This window comes from Glycine max, chromosome 19, assembly GCF_000004515.6.
Source record: "Glycine max cultivar Williams 82 chromosome 19, Glycine_max_v4.0, whole genome shotgun sequence".
NCBI lineage: Eukaryota > Viridiplantae > Streptophyta > Magnoliopsida > Fabales > Fabaceae > Glycine > Glycine max.
The window spans coordinates 809,347-823,272 of record NC_038255.2 but is presented as its reverse complement, the minus strand read 5'-3'; the positions used below and the strand labels follow the sequence as shown (position 1 = coordinate 823,272).

General features: G+C 28.3%; 1 protein-coding gene across 3 annotated transcripts; it reads left to right on the top strand.

Annotated features, from left to right (window-relative positions):
- Positions 1 to 2,616: 2,616 nt before the first annotated feature.
- LOC100788619 (quinone oxidoreductase-like protein At1g23740, chloroplastic-like) lies at positions 2,617 to 7,394 on the top strand. Of its 3 annotated transcripts, none has more exons than XM_014771346.3 (7): positions 2,617 to 2,831; positions 2,960 to 3,079; positions 3,753 to 3,866; positions 5,094 to 5,305; positions 5,776 to 6,099; positions 6,405 to 6,564; positions 6,853 to 7,317. In XM_014771346.3, the coding sequence occupies exons 3-7, from the start codon at positions 3,833 to 3,835 to the stop codon at positions 7,116 to 7,118; spliced, it is 996 nt and encodes a 331-aa protein (XP_014626832.1). In that variant the 5' UTR covers positions 2,617 to 2,831; positions 2,960 to 3,079; positions 3,753 to 3,832; the 3' UTR covers positions 7,119 to 7,317.
- Positions 7,395 to 13,926: the final 6,532 nt, after the last annotated feature.

The following is a 13,926-nucleotide window of genomic DNA, read 5'->3' as shown; positions in this document are numbered from 1 at the left end:
TAGATACAAGAACGGGACAGCTAATGATATCCACATCTTTGAATACAGGAACGGGACAGTTAATAACATCCACATCTCTAAATACTGGAACGGGACAGCTAATGACATCCACATCTCTAAATACAAGAACGGGACAGGTAATAACATTCACATCTTTGACTCCAATTAAAAAAAAGTCAAATAATTTTCAAATTTGTACATGATCAACTTAGATATTTTTTTTTATCAAAATCAGAATCATACCCACAAATATGAGTTTGGTTGTCATGTCTATGCCTATAAATAATATTTATAATGAAGCACGACTAAATATTTATGCAACAAATAAAATAAAAAAAAAACATCACATCTTTTAATCACAATTTATATAATATATATAGAGAGAGAAAGAGGTGAATAATACATCTCATTTCCTATATCTGAATTCAATTTAAGGTTTTGAACGTAAAAAAATATTATATATATATATATATATATATATATATATATATATATTACTTTATTTTATGTTGTTTTTATCATTAAAGAATTGTATTTATTGTCATTCACGAATCATTTCCCATCTGCATTAGGTGATCAATTACATCACCTGTGTTAATTTTTATTCACATTTTCAAAGTTTGAACTAGTATAGAAATATTAATCAATGGATACACCTCAAAATGACTTGATTAATTATACTTTAATCTCCCTATATTTTATTTGATGTATAATTTTGATAATCGAGAAAACAACAAACACATGCATGACGGCAAACGTATGGCGGCTATAAACGACCCAACCAGCTTAAAGTTAAACATTATATTGTTTTGATATAATTTTCTCCATGAAATATATTTACATATCAATTCATCGAGTTAATCTATTCAACCCAACATCAGTTTAATTCGAGGATGGACAATTCATTTAAGGTTAAACTTCTATATTTAAATAAGTTCTTAAATTAATAATTTTTAATTGAGTTTTAAATCGTGTAATATAAATTTCTTAATTGAGTTTCTAAAACTTCAAAAATTTATAAATTGTCATTTTCCGACAATCTTAAACCACACACATAGGGATAAATTCAGAAATCTATTAAAGGGAGACTGGATTTTTTTTTCTTTGTAATTGTTTAAGAAAACACACATCATGCATGACGTGCCGAACGAAAAATACTGCGTGGATAAACGTCTCAATCCTGATTTTAGAATATTCCACATTTGTAACAATTAGATATTTATTTTTAATGTGAATTTTTTTAATTACAATTAATGAGATTTTCAAACATTAAAGAATTTATTATAAAAATAAGATAATCAAGTTCTATTGGGCTATATATAGTAACACATTACCATATTAAAATTGGGGTAGTTAGGCAAGCATGATAGGTATGTAGTTAGGTACATAAAAGATTAGGATATCCTTTTGCCCGGCTGCTATAAGTTTATATATTCTTTTAAATAAGTAACCAAATACGATCATTCGATATTAAATATATCTGAAGATTTACGAGTTACTTAATAAAGCAAATGTTCAAAAATATTTTAGTAACATCTTACCGATTTAATACACTCTCTATTTAAAAAATTAGAAGTGTTATTAACCGGAGATTAGTTTCTTATTCTTAACCGGAAAATGTCATAATTTCTTTCCTGAGTATTCTAAATAGCATGTGTTGAGAAAGTTTAATCCGTTATAACTTATAAGGTTATATAGATATTAGTAATTTAAAAAAATTAGTTTTTCAGCCAAAAGGTTTAACACAAACAAACCCACTTTTAAATATTCCACAATTATTATAACAATTCGATATTATATTCTTTTACAATGTACGTGAATAATCTTTCATTATACAGTGAATGAGATTTTGACGCATTATAGTATTTATTATTTAAATAATTTAATCAAGTTCTACTGTTGTCAGCAATACTTTTGTTACCATATTTAAATTCCGGTAGGTAAGATAATAGGCACTTAAAAGATTATGATATCTTTTTGTCGGACTACTATGTTTATATTTTCTTTTAAATAAGTAACGAATATGATCATCCGATATAAAATATATCTAAAGATTTTCATGTTACTTAATAGAGAAAGGCTATAAAAACAAATATTTTTAACATTTTAATAACATCTTAAAAATTTAATATTTTATTTAATAATACTATTAAACACGTGAATCTACTATAATAATAATTTTTAAGGAAAAAGCTTTAAGCAAGCTAGACAATTAAATACTATGAAATATCATTAATTAATCAATTCATCAATAATGATTACTATAAGACAAGCACAAAGTTTTAAATACAATGAACACAACTTATTTATTTAAATAAAATTTCAAAGCAAGAGAAAAGGATATACCCGTATGATAATTAAAAAATAAAACATGACAAAATGTAAGTCAAACAACTATAAGCTAGAGTTTGATTTCTATTACATGATTTATTGTAAATTTCTAATATTCGAATTCGATTTTTACTCATAAAAGTAAAATTTTAAGTGTAACATTGTGTTTTTTTAATTAATTGTTCAAGTGATTTAATTAATTAATTAATTTGGTGATTTTGTTGTATTTGTGTATGTGGTTAGTGAGTTTTAGTGTTTAGGGCTTATCAAGATGGATTTTAGTTTATGGTTTGAGGGGTGGGTGTATATAGTAAGGTTTAGGTGTGAAAAAGTGAAATTACAAAAGTCATAAACCCTCTTTTGTGTTGAAACTCTCTCCCTCAACACACTTCTTCATAGTTCTCTCTTCTCCAAGAACCACCATTAGAGAACCTTGAACCCTGGTGTTGTACAAAAAGAACTCATTTCTCCTCTCTATAGTGGTTGTTGATTGGCCCTAAGTGAGATAATCTCTCATTCTTTCTCTCTTTGAGTTCATTTTCATTTTCCCTAGAGCAACCATGAACTTTCATGGAAAAGCTTGATTTTAAGGGGTTTTGATTTTGTTTTTGGTTGGCTTTGGGGTTAGGTTGGGTTGATGATGGTTTAGTGTGCTTGTTGTGGGATTGAAGGAAAGTTTCTCACTTGGACCCAAAACTTGCTCCTTTTTCTTTTCTTCTTCAAAGAGTCATCATATTGGATTTGATAGGTAAGAGAAGCTTTGTCCTTTTCTATGCTTAGGTTGTTGTAAATTGGTTTCAAGGTTGCCGAAAAATGAAGCATGTTGTTTAAATATGAAAGTTTGAACATTTGAGGTTTTGAGTTCTAAAATTTGGGTTGTTATTTAGTTGACGAATATTGATTAAAAGTTCAAATTTGTGAAATATTTTGATGTTGTTTATGTATTTGGAATTGATGAAAAAGAGTTTGAGTTTGTTTTGGGATGATTTGGAAGCCATGTGAGGCAGTTCTACAAAAATTTTGAAATTATGTAGAATTTGCATTTAGTGACTATTTTCGTGTCTAGTGACCATTTTCGCGTCCAATGTTGTGTCTAGGGACCATTTTCGCATCCAGCGTTCAGTGACCATTTTGAGTCCAGCGACAAGTTTTGAGTCCAGCGACCAGTTTTGAGTCTAATGATCAATTTTGAGTCCAACGACCATTTTGTGTCCAGTGACCATTTTGAGTCTAATGGTCAATTTTGAGTCCAATGATCAGTTTTGAGTTCAATGACCAATTTTTGATGTGGATGTGATTAATTTTTGTCTTCCTTGCATAAATTTAATATTGAGATCTTAATGAATTTATGATGATATGAGATGCACTTAAGATGATATTATTTTATTATTAAAGTTGACTTTATGTTGATTTATTTGCAGGAATTCAACATACAAGTTTTTGGTGAGTTATTTGCAGGAATTCAAGGTGTTGGAATGTCTTGTTATGCTTATTGAACTATATGTGGGTTCATGAGTCTGATGAACATATAAATGGTGAATCTATGATGTTATAACCTCTTATGATATTGAAATTAGTGAATGAATTTGTGATGACAAATGATATTGATTTGAATGATACATACATTGATGAATGACATTGCATGTGAGTAGGCATATAAGTTGGGGGTGCTAAGAAGGCCTTGAACCTAGTGCTGGAGGTTGTCGTGGTGACTAACGACGAATGAGCCTATAGAATGGATGAGTGAGCGAATCCCTGGATAGGTTAAGTTCTTTGCAAGTCTTACTGAGGAAAATCACTACCCACGCTCATTCATTTTCGATAAAATCACACTTCTTTTGCAAGGTTAATTCAAGTCTCCCTGAATGTTTAGATCATAGAATGAGATTATGTTAAGGGATGTACTTGAGTAAATCGTTCAAAAGATAAAATTTTCTGGAAGTAAAGAGTCAGCATAACATAACATGATAGTTAGACGTGTGTTTTGATAATTGTAACTTGAGAATCGTGTTACTTAGAGGAGTTGTATTAGTACATGATTGTTAAAAAATTAATTTCTACATTTCTTTTAACATATTAATCTTATATTTCTTTTACATGTTATTTTCTTTTAAAATGAGCTTATCCTTACATTTTTTATTGAACTGTGATGATCGTGTCATTTGATACGATAACATATTATGATGTAACTTTTGAGGAGTATGTTACTTGTGATTGATGTGGATATGGTTAATTTAGGGGTGAGATTCAACCCTTTGTCATTTATTTATGTTTTGACTTAGTGGGGAGCATTTTAGGATTTATATATCTTGATAGATCTATATTGTATTTATTTCCTGAATTAGACCCTTGAATTCTGTTTAGAGATTTGTTTATGAGATTTGATGATGTAGTGCCTTGAGACATACATACATTCATGTTTTATGACTTGATCGAGGACCTTTAATGGATAAAGTTTATATGACATACTTGTATTTATGAAAAAAAAATAGTTATATGTATTTTTATTAATTAAATTAATTTAAGAGTTTTAAAAAAATTAAAAATGAATCTTTAGTTTCTACGTTATAAAGTCTTATTATTTTATGTAATAATGTTTGGGGTTATTATATTAAGCTGAATGAGATTCCAACGCTGATTTTCCACCAAGTTAGAGTCTATAAATATATTTGCTATCACTCCATCTCCATAAGCCAATTAATTAGTTGAACACATTATAACTCCTGTTTCTTTATTAATTCTCTCTTTCAAATATATGGCAGAAGATGCTTCAATTATTCCAACACACACAAAAGCTTGGTACTACTCTGAACATGGTAGTCCAGGTGATGTTCTCAAATTAGATCCTAATTGGCCCTTACCCCAACAACTCAAAGATGACCAAGTGCTCATCAAGGTCATCGCTGCATCCATTAATCCCGTTGATTACAAGAGGATGCACGGCGAGTTCAAGGACACTGACCCTCATCTGCCTGTATGTACACCTTCAATTTTTTCCTTCGTTAATTTGTTTATATAGAGTTTTTCATAGAGTTATTTGGTTATATATATATATATATATATATATATATATATATATATATATTGAGATTTAAGGCTCATATATGACTAATGACTTAGTTGTTTTTATCTTGACGGTTCACATTTAGATTCAATGGTCAATATATATTTTCCTCACTCTCATTAGATAGCTAGTTTCCTCTCTCTATCTATCTAAATATATAAACTTGTAATATTTAAGTTTTTTTATAATAACCTGTCACTTAAAAATTAGGATTAATTTTATAATATAATAACTTTAGAATAGATAGTTGCCGCTCATTATTCACAATGAATTTAAAATAATTTAATGGTTTCTAAATCTTAGTGGGCTAGGCTGTAATATATTATTTAGAATATCAATCTAACATGTACTTTATTCTTTTGTTTTGATGGTGTGAGAAGATTGTGCCGGGTTATGATGTTGCTGGCATAGTAGTGAAAGTGGGAGGAGAAGTAAAAAAATTTAAGGTTGGAGATGAAGTATATGGTGATATCAACGAGCAAGGCTTGTCGAACCTTAAGATTCATGGCACTTTGTCAGAGTATACTATTGCAGAAGAGAGACTATTGGCTCATAAACCATCCAATCTAAGCTTCATTGAAGCTGCTAGCATTCCTTTAGCACTTGAGACTGCTAACGAAGGTTTTGAACATGCTCACTTCTCTGCTGGCAAATCTATCCTTGTTTTGGGAGGAGCTGGTGGAGTTGGAAACTATGTTATTCAGGTACATATATATATATTAAGATTGCCACAAATTTTTAGAAATTAATTAAGTTGAAAGATTTTACATTGATTTATGTGTAAATTTATTTTTGTTATCATATTATTGATATCAAGCATTTATTAATTTTATCAATGATTAATTTTCATTAGAAATTTGATTAGTCATTTTTTTGGATCTCTTTTTTCAATTACATATTTTTGATCTACAAAACTTAAATTTAAGACTTTATTCAAGAAAACTTAGTTTAGTATTATTTGAACCAATAACTTTATTTAATTAAGTGATGTGACTATATTTGGATGTAGCTAGCTAAACAAGTTTATAAGGCGTCTAAGATAGCAGCAACTGCTAGCACCGGCAAACTTGAACTTTTAAGGGAGTTGGGCGTTGACTTGCCTATTGATTACACAAAGGAGAACTTTGAAGACCTTCCAGAAAAATACGATCTAGTGTATGATGTAGTAGGTTAGACTTCTAAACCAAATTAAAAGGGTAAAACATATTGGTAGTTTCCAAAATATTTCAAAATTCAGTTTTAATTCTTATAAAAAATAAATATATTTTTAGTTTATAAAAAAAATGATGCAATTATAATCATTCATATGAGACTAAAAACATATTAATTTTTTTTATAGAAATTAAAACTGAATTTTAAGAGATTAAAAAATATTCTAACTCGTAAAAAATGTCCATCTATATACATTGCTTGTCATGAAACATTAATAATTGTTTACCATAATTACTGATATATAGGGCAAGGTGATAGAGCATTTAAGGCCGTTAAGGAAGATGGGAAAGTTGTGACAATAGTACCACCTGGACATCCACCAGCTATGTTTTTCGTGCTCACCTCAAAGGGATCTATCTTAGAGAATTTAAGACCTTACTTTGAGAGTGGTAAGTTGAAGCCTATACTCGATGCCAAGACTCCAGTGCCATTTTCTCAGGTTATTGAAGCCATTTCCTACTTAGAAACTTCAAGAGCCACAGGAAAAGTGGTCGTTTATCCCATACCCTAACCACAATATATTATTAACTCATCATATAATTATAATTAATAATGAACATTAATTTTAAAGTGTGTACTAAGATAATTGATCAATTAATTAAGGTTTGTGTCAAACAAAGTCCCTTGTACTACTATGCTTTATGTTTATGTATACAAAGAAACCTTGCTGCTGAAAATAAAGATTGATATATGGTTGCAATGTGATCAAATATATCTTATTGGTAGACGATATGTAAATATTCTTGTAAGCATTCTATGAGTTTTGATGCATGTTCTAGTTTGAGTGAATTCCGGCAACTGATCAACTCATCTATTTTTATTTTTTTTTATCAATTAGCCAATAAAAGTGAATAAATAAATAAAAAAGATTGGTAATTGATGTATCTGAAAACCATGATCTAGTTCATGTACATGCAGTTGAAATTCTAGGTTGAAACGGACAAGACCTGGTTTTTACTCTCAGAGGCAGTTTGTATACTTTATATTTTTCATTTTTATACCATATTTTATATATATATTTTTCTACTATATGTTGATTTTTCTTCTTGTGTTTGATGTAAATTTTGTTGAAACACAGATGCGTGTATCAGTACTACATTATGACTTCCCTTTGCTCTCAAATGTTTTTTTATGCTTTGATACGTTATTAGATTTTTATTTGGTCTTGACTATCCTTCTTTTGCTTATCCACTCCCTTTTTCTAAGTAAACATGAAAATGTATTTTTTGAAAATAAATTGAAAAAGAGGGTGGATAAGCAAAAAAGGCGAGTGAATATAGCAACTGCCAAACGAACAAGCTTGGAAATTTGAGCCTAAGAGATCAATGGACCTCATTGGGCCATAAGGCCCATAAGATTGAAAATATTAAAATTTGAAAATTAAGTTTTCAAAGTGAACAAAATTTTATAACAATTCCGAAATTTAATTAAGAGATTGAGTGACATAGGAAAAATAATAAGCTTCTGAAATTTAGTTTTTGAAAGTATTGAAACTTTGCAGGCTTCAAGAATTAATTTTCGAAAATATGCAAAAATTTCAACTCTTAAGAGATTTAATTTCCACAAGTATAGGTAGGAATTAGAATCCAGAAGTGTTCTTGAAATTTTTTTTTTTTTTGCACTTCCATAATTTAATTTTTGAAATGTTAGATCCAAACACGTGTATAGGGGTATTTTTTGAGGAAAAAAATGCAACAAGAATTATGCCAAAGTTGATTGTAAAACTTAATAAGAATGCAACTTGACAAATTTTATAGCATGATTACATGCCATATGCATTGAACCAATAGTTTGTCCAGAAGCCTGGGAATCAGTCACATCTTAAGTGTGGTTGAAATTTTTTGTAAGTGACCTAGAAAACCCTCAATGTGTATGTAATCAGGTGGCAATACCCTTATAATATGGTAAATCAATTTAATGCGTAGTATAAGTATTTCCATATAGAAGTTATTGGGCACGAAAATTGCTTATAAAATAAAGTGAGCACATGCAAATTGACATTAAGGTATGAAGTTTACGTTCCTTAGAGATCTGTCGATCAATCATGCATCATTGAGTCTTATTCTCTACATTGTTGATTTAAATAGCAAAATCACCTAATAAATTGATTTCCATTTCCTTGTGATTGGAAAAATTGAACAGTTCATTTAATTTTCTCAAGACAGCCGTTGAAGTTTGACTGATGAATGATGATCGTGATGGACAAGTATCCCTATTTATATATGCATCGTCAATACTTAAATTATTATCCGAAGAGGTGATATCAAATCAAGAATTATAAATATTCAAATAAATGTATATATATATATAATATAATTTATATATAAATAGGTGTTACATTAATCCTTTTAAGAGAGTCTCAATGCAACGTTCTATAGTATGTATGTGTGTATGGGATATATTGTTAATAAGTATTCTTATAATATTGGTTAAGAAATTAAAATAAAAAAATAATTATAGATATTATATAGAAAAGCATAAAAAAAAGTCTTAGTGTAATTTTATACAATTTTTAATAAAAATATATTACTTTTGTTTTTTAACCAATATTTTAAGGATATTGATTAATATTTTTTTAAAAAAAATTATATATACATTTCTTATTTATACTTTGTAAGGATAGAGCTTGGTTTCTTTTACAAAATTTTAGTAGGTAAGGCCACTACCGTTGTTTGCCAGTGGTTAGGGGGGAAGCATCCCATTAAATACAGGAGAAATTTTAGGTGAATATGCCCAAAAAAAAATAAAATTGTTCGTTGGTGTATCATTTTTAAGATTCCCTATCATGGAATTGGTGGATCGTACGTCTACTTCCCTATGAAAAATTATACATCACCAGAAATAAGACGGTGTCTTCTTTTATAGGCTTGTTTATTTCTTTAAGATTACAACTCGTTAAAAAGAAAATATATAGTACTAAATAAATAAATAAAGTAGCACAAGATATTCGTCCTTTCAAGTCTGGTGGTGTTTTGGTTGTCTTTATTTAACTTCAATTAACATTCATATCTGTGCCATAAAACCAATGGGGCCACTTAAAGTTCTTCGTTAATTACTAATTAGCTTGTGATCTTTCTTATCTACTAATTAGTAATTAGTCCTAACCACTGGATCAGGTGCGTATAAATGTGGGTCTGGGTGGAGGAAAAGAAAAAGGAAATATTTTGGATAAGATGCATTTTAGATCTCTCAATTTCTAGTCAAAATTAATGTTAATCATTATGCTTTAAGTAGTTAGGAGTTTGTATTGTAGTTGGCACTTGGCACATAACAATATTTTTTCCAAGTATGTAGTTAAGAGTTTGATTTTTTAATGAAGTTCGTATATAATTAGTTAATTAGCAATTTTTAGTCAAAATACACGTTAGTGTTAACCACATGAAAACAGTTTTTTTTAATTAATTAACAATGTTAATTTTATAATTATCTAATTTATACAAAAATTGCTTTCGTGCGGTTTGCACGAACATGTATAAAAAATAAATAAAAAAAATACCAGAATCAAGATTATTATTTTTCATTATGAAACTTAAGAATTAAGATATTAGGGTGAGGGAAAAAAGTCACTAATTATTAAAAAAAATATAAGAATCAAGATTATTATTTTTAAATATAAAAAACTAATTTGATATAAAAAAAAATTGAGGATATAATAAACATTCTATCCAAATATTTTGTTAAACCCTAGGGGCACCAACCTTCGTCTTTTCCCCAACTGTGCTAAATTGCTAATGATATTATTTGTCTTGATTTGGTTCCTATGACTCTGCATGGATTCATTCCCCCTCCTCTTCCCTATTAACTAATTATATAATAATATGGTGAAACCAGAAATTGATTAATGGCTTTCTATAACTGGGACACGAGACTGCTATGTTTGGTTTGGGAAAGATAAGAGGGAGCACTTATTGTTGTTCATATATAGTGAAATTAGGTGGTTTAGTCCTTCATTTGGAGATAAACTCCTATTTGAATGTATGACTTGGACATGTGACTTCAATAATTATTGTGCATTTACAAAGCTTTTAATGAAGAACTCTTCAGTCTTTTTTTTTTAGTTACTTTCATTTCTTATTTTGGAGAAATTAATTCTTCTTTAGTCATGGTATAGCACACATCATTTTTCAAACACTCAAATTCTTATATTGAATATAAAGATATTTTAAAAATAAGTGCATTTTTAACTTCTTTTCATAGCATTTCATATTTTGAATAGTAATTCAAAGTTGTTCCTAAATCTGAATTGAGCAATTGATATTATTTTATGGTAAAGTTTTTGACTTAATTGTATTTTTGGTGTCTTTATCATCATCATTTTGTAAATTTGGTTTCTCTATCTTTTTTTCAAGAATTTGATCATTTCATTATAGAATTGGGTAATTTTGATATATTTGTTAACTTGAAGTCCAATATTTAACATAAATATTGTCATGGTAGTAGAGTGTTAATGTGGATGTGTTGGCATCACAATATAGAATAAATGAGAATTACACAATTAAAATAGCGACAGAAACAAATTAAAATAATAGTAATAAAGAAATTAAAAGTGTAATTAATTTTTTTTTTCATATGTGGATGGTGCTTATGGTAAATAAGAATAGCTCGTGTACCTATAAAAGTCCTCTATGGTTCAAGCAAATTAATTAACGTATAAAAATACATATAAATTAGAATGAGATGCATGTGTGTACCTGGGCTTGAAAAAAAATTGTGCGTATCTGACTTACATTTTACTCTTCAAAGCATTAGAGTATCTAACTTACTTTTCAATGCATTTCATATTTTAAAAAATTATTTGAATCAAATTCACATTTTAAATAAAAATTTATCCAAAAGACAAATAGACAATATAAAATAAATAAACATTTATTTGTCTCTTAATGTTTTTAGGGCCTGTAAAACTTTTTTCTTTCACAAAACAAATCGAAACCATGTTACAAATTTACGTATTTGTAAACTTTAATGTCATTCAATAATTTTAAATGAAACAAACACAAACTACAATTGTATACGCGTCGTGTCAGCTAAAAAATATATCTATGAAACACACGTTATCTACCTGTCAACAAAATCCAAATTTCTTGACTTGCATGATCCTTTTTTCCAAATTCTTTTTCTTTTCTTATTTTTCTCATTTGCATATAAAGAATCATATTAAATAAACTCGTGTTTTAATTTCTGAACTTATAGGATTCAGTGTTTAAATTTTAACTCCACAAGATTTTCTTTTACTTCACATATTTTACAAAATTCCATTTATATCAGTCAACTAAATAATGAAAATTAAATAAATAAACTCAATCAAAAAATATGTATCGTGTCTGATAATATTGATTTTTTTATTATAATAATAATAATAATATTGAAAAAACTATTTATCAAAAGAGTGTAGTTTCAAATCAATTTACATGCGAAGATTATTTTTTGACGTTACTTTTTCCTATAACGGTTATATTTAAAATTGATGTTAATGTGTACATAAATGATTTTTTTTTATATATTGGATATATTTATAATGATGTAAAGTTATTTTTTACATTGGTTATTCAGATAAACACCACTCATGACGCGCCTACTGAACAAAATAACGTAAAAACAACAACCCCTGCATTACTGCATATAAATTATTTTTAAACTATACTCTTTTGATAAATAATTTTTTTTAATCCTATTGTAAAAAAGTCGATGATAATATTGCTGTGTTCAAATTCTATGAAATACAAAAAGTCATATTCCTCAGGGAATAAGTAACTTTTGGGTAGTGGGCCCAGGCCCGGCCCACGTCTGAGGCTTGGTATGAGGGGTCCATCACTTACAGCTGGATATGTGGTACACGTGGACTCCCACATTCCCAACCAATCATTGCACTCCACTTTCGCCACGTGTCCACTTTCTACTAGGACTTTCACCCCCTCACACGGAACCGGACGGTCACTTTACCTTTTCCCTTGTCCCTAGTCTTTTCGCGTCCAAAAGCCGTTAGTCCCGCCACCATATGCTTCTTACGTTTCAACTGCAACTCCGAAACTTAAATAAATCCATCAAAAAAATTATATAACCCAAAAAAATTATATAACCCAATTTTTTTTTTCCTTTTTTTCAGTCTTTAATGATGACGAAACACGAATAAGAAATCTCTATAAAAAAATTATGTAATAAAATTTAAAATAGTTGAAAAACACTTATCTAATAAAAAGTCAATCAACTACCTTTTTCTTGAAAAAAAATGTATAATTTCTAACATGTTTCATTAACATATGACTCAAACTCAATGATAATGTTTTTAAGGTTGATGCGATGCTATAGTGCCGGGTATTTTTATTTCTTCTGATATAAGAAATTTTTTGATTTATAATTTATTTTTTATTCATCATCAGTGTAAAAAAAACATTACATAATCAATTAATTAAAAATAAGAAAATCATAGTTGACATCACTTCTGACACGATTATTATTAAAGTCAATAATAAATTGAAAAAAAAGGTTATAAAATGATAGGGTAAAATTTTTTATACAGTTATTTAATAATAACTCATTATATATAATAAATTTATTAATTTTTAAAATAATTTAAATAATAATTTATAATTAGACCATAATATAAAATTAGTTTAAACTGCATAAACATTAATCTCTAATAAATTTATCATACATAACAATTTACAATTATGTCATTACATTCAAAAAAATCTTTTATACTATCAAATTACATAATAGTTGTAACCTAATTCCTCTAATTTTTTGGGTGTAAAATATCAAATATTTGTTGAACACTTATTCTAACAATAAATATTTGGAATTCACTCAATATAATCAATAACATAGTTGACTTGTATGCAAACATCGTGATAATCATTTAGGCTTAAGCAACAACAATGATTCTTTTTTTTTTCATTTCTAATTTGGCTTTGGATGCTGCTAATTAAGCTATTTCTTTTCATATAAGAAAAACCAGTCAATAATTAATACATGATTGAGAATTGTCAATAGACAATTCATACATCTATCTGGCAACAATCCTTAATTGATAGTACTTTGAAAAGAAAAAAAAAATATCAATTCTTTTATGAGAATAATAAAGCAGTTAAGTTGAAGATGAAGGAAAAGAGTGGGAGAGAGGTCACCTTCTTGGTTTTGCTTCAACATTCCAACTCTGTGGAGCAAGTACAACTCTTACAAACATGACATGATGCATATATTATCTAGAAAATCTCAATAATTCCAATTTTAATTCCCATTCTGCCCTTCACATTCACGCAAAATTTCCATTACCTGACACGGGTCTTGTTCCACACCCTACATGCACATATATATATACA